This window comes from Montipora foliosa, chromosome 13 (assembly GCF_036669935.1).
Source record: "Montipora foliosa isolate CH-2021 chromosome 13, ASM3666993v2, whole genome shotgun sequence".
NCBI classification, from domain to species: Eukaryota; Metazoa; Cnidaria; class Anthozoa; order Scleractinia; family Acroporidae; genus Montipora; species Montipora foliosa.
This window is the reverse complement of record NC_090881.1, coordinates 42077200-42079699: the sequence shown is the minus strand read 5'-3', so window position 1 is coordinate 42079699 and position 2500 is coordinate 42077200. Positions and strand designations below refer to the sequence as shown.

At 41.0% G+C, this 2500-nt stretch overlaps 1 protein-coding gene across 4 annotated transcripts in view; it reads right to left on the bottom strand.

Annotated features, from left to right (window-relative positions):
• LOC137982392 (tyrosine kinase receptor Cad96Ca-like) overlaps positions 1-2500 on the bottom strand; it is a 55980-nt gene that overhangs the window by 17155 nt on the left and 36325 nt on the right. For 3 of the 4 annotated variants that reach the window (XM_068829506.1, XM_068829507.1, XM_068829508.1), the window contains exons 2-3: positions 1434-1830; positions 763-918 (exon numbers count right to left, since the gene is read on the bottom strand). In XM_068829506.1, the coding sequence (XP_068685607.1) occupies positions 763-918; positions 1434-1521 (244 nt within the window). In that variant the 5' untranslated portion in view covers positions 1522-1830. The remainder of the gene's footprint in view (positions 1-762; positions 919-1433; positions 1831-2500) is intronic. The other variant, XM_068829509.1, reaches the window with a different exon arrangement.

The window sequence follows — 2500 nt, the reverse complement described above, 5'->3', positions numbered from 1 at the left end:
GACATGCACAGTAACAAGAACCTGCTCTTGCAATATGACTTGACTGTTTTAAAACGTGCGATAATCACTGATGTCTTCGCCTGAATATCACTAAGGCTTTTTTTGGTTCAACAACCTTCCCGGCAAGCCTCTAGCATTTGACTATTTTCGGTGCCCGGGGAGTGGGGAATTGGACCTTTGCCTGGGTGGGGTTGGGAAAGTTGAACCAGAAGTGTTAGGTTTCAAACATTTTTTTTTTCTTTTTTGGGTGCCGAAGTCGCAAACAGCTATAAACACGTGATGGAAGAGTTTAATGGAAGACATGCAGCTTTGGCTGACAAAAAAAGGTCTTGAAAGTTGTCCTGAGAGGACGGTCTTCAACGGGATTTTGGCTGCGTAATTCGTCAATGTCATACTATACAGTGAGTACAATATGGTACGTTTTCACTCCCCCGTTTCATTGTTAAAGCTCTGAAAGCTGTACGTTTCTTTTCGAGGTAATAAACGGCCACTAATAAAATTTACAATACATGCAGTCGTAAACGCTCTAGGTTCTGTTGTTAATAAGTATACACTGTACCCTCGTTAAACAACCTTTGTTCTTTGCCGTGTTTCGAAGTCAGAGCAACTTATACTTGCTTATTGACATTGTCCGACTTAATTATTTCATTTTTTTCTTTGTTGTTCAATTCTGTGGCAGAATGTTAACAAAGACAACTTTGGTCAGGGGAGTTCCAACACCATTGGCAGCAGTACACCTGAAGTGTCCTGCATCCTCTTTACCAGTGATGTTCAAATGCCTGGGGACTTCAGTGTTATCGAAGAGTCTTGTCCAGGTAACTGTTGGTTTTGGTTTTTCATCAGCTGAACAGTTCGACGTCAACTTAGTAGGTGCTGGTACGTTTAGGTCACTCGAGGGGGCAATGTTGCTTGAAGGATCTACAAAATTAAATCATTAGAGGCTCCTTAAAATGACAGTGAAACAAAAGAAAACACCTAAGTAAGCAAATGGGATTATTACATATGTTGTGAAATTACATCAATTGGAAACTCAAAAAAAATACGAGTTCCAGATTGTATTTGAACCCACGACCCTCTAAGATCAAAGAAATGAAAACTAAAGACAGAAAATGAAAAATCCCAAATCTCGCTTAAGAGGCCTCCCCTTTTTCATTTCTCCCTTCAACTAAAAGGCAGCTGCTAAGCCAACCATCTCTTTCCTATTTCCCAGGGAGACTTTTAGGCAAATTAAATCATTTTAAAGCAAGAGATAATCAGTCTCTTACTATAAGTGTGTAGTAAACACATTGGTGGTCACACGATTTAGCAGTAGTTTTATTATTCAGCGACCATGTGTCAATGTCTTGTTTACAACAAGGGGGCTGCGAAAATGACTTTGAAACGTGTAAGCAAATGAGTGAAAATGAAATTAATTAGAGAAATATAGAGCTTACCAACGACTTCCACTTTATTTTTACTTGTAAATGTAAAAAAGCCTGCTAGCGCCTGTGCCGAAACTTCACAAGAAAATATGCCATCCATCTCAGCTGTTACATTAAAGATTACCAGCGTGATTCTTTGAAAAGGAAACCAGTTGATAGCGTATTTGTCTCTAAAATTATCCAGTACTTGAGCCTGTTCTGTTGGCAGAATTCTTCCGAACAAGGTGCCATTGAATTTAAATTTAATATCAACAAAGTTCAAATCTGATGATAAACTGAACCGCCAGCTAAGGGACCCATTGATGGTTCCTTCAAGGAGTCCTGCTTAGGTGTTCCTCTTGGTCACGTAATGCTCCTTCTGATATGTTCTGGGTCGGAGGAGGCGCCTTCCATTCTATACTGACACAATCTAAAAACAAGATAACATGCACTTTTGGTCAAGCCGTGATTCACGTACTATAGCCATATCATTGACCAGGCTACGCAACATTCAACCATATGGTGAACTGAAGCTTTACAAATAAAGATAAAAGAATTACACGAGCTCAGTTGAGGCGAAAGAATTTGAAAGTGAATTTAAGTATGAACTTTACATGCTACAATACCTCTCAAAAGGTCTGGAACTACATGTGTTATGATAACTGCTATAATCATAAGAATTTCAATTTCCTCAATTGTGATTGGTTTAAAAAACTCCGATTTTCCACTAATTCAATTGGCAAGTTGTTATCGGACAGTTTGTGATCGGAAAGTTCAATAAGTTCATCGGTAGGTACGCCAGAAATCACAAGGGCTGGAGGTGGTGGAGCCTCCTGGAGGTGTGGCGAGGGAACCGTTGGACGCGGGTGGGACGGGGAACGCTGTTGTTCATCCCGGTTGTAGGCGGAGGTAGTGCTGCTGGCTGTAGTTCGGTAGTGGGGGTGACAGCAGTGTAGGCATGTAGGAAAAAATGGTTGCAGGGTGTGAGCCTTCCAGACTTTTACCCGGTATTGATCGTGGCCTGGTGATTCTACAACTACTTCTGATCTGTCTCACTTGGTTTGGCTGGGACCTAACTGGTTCTGAAGGAAGACTCCCTC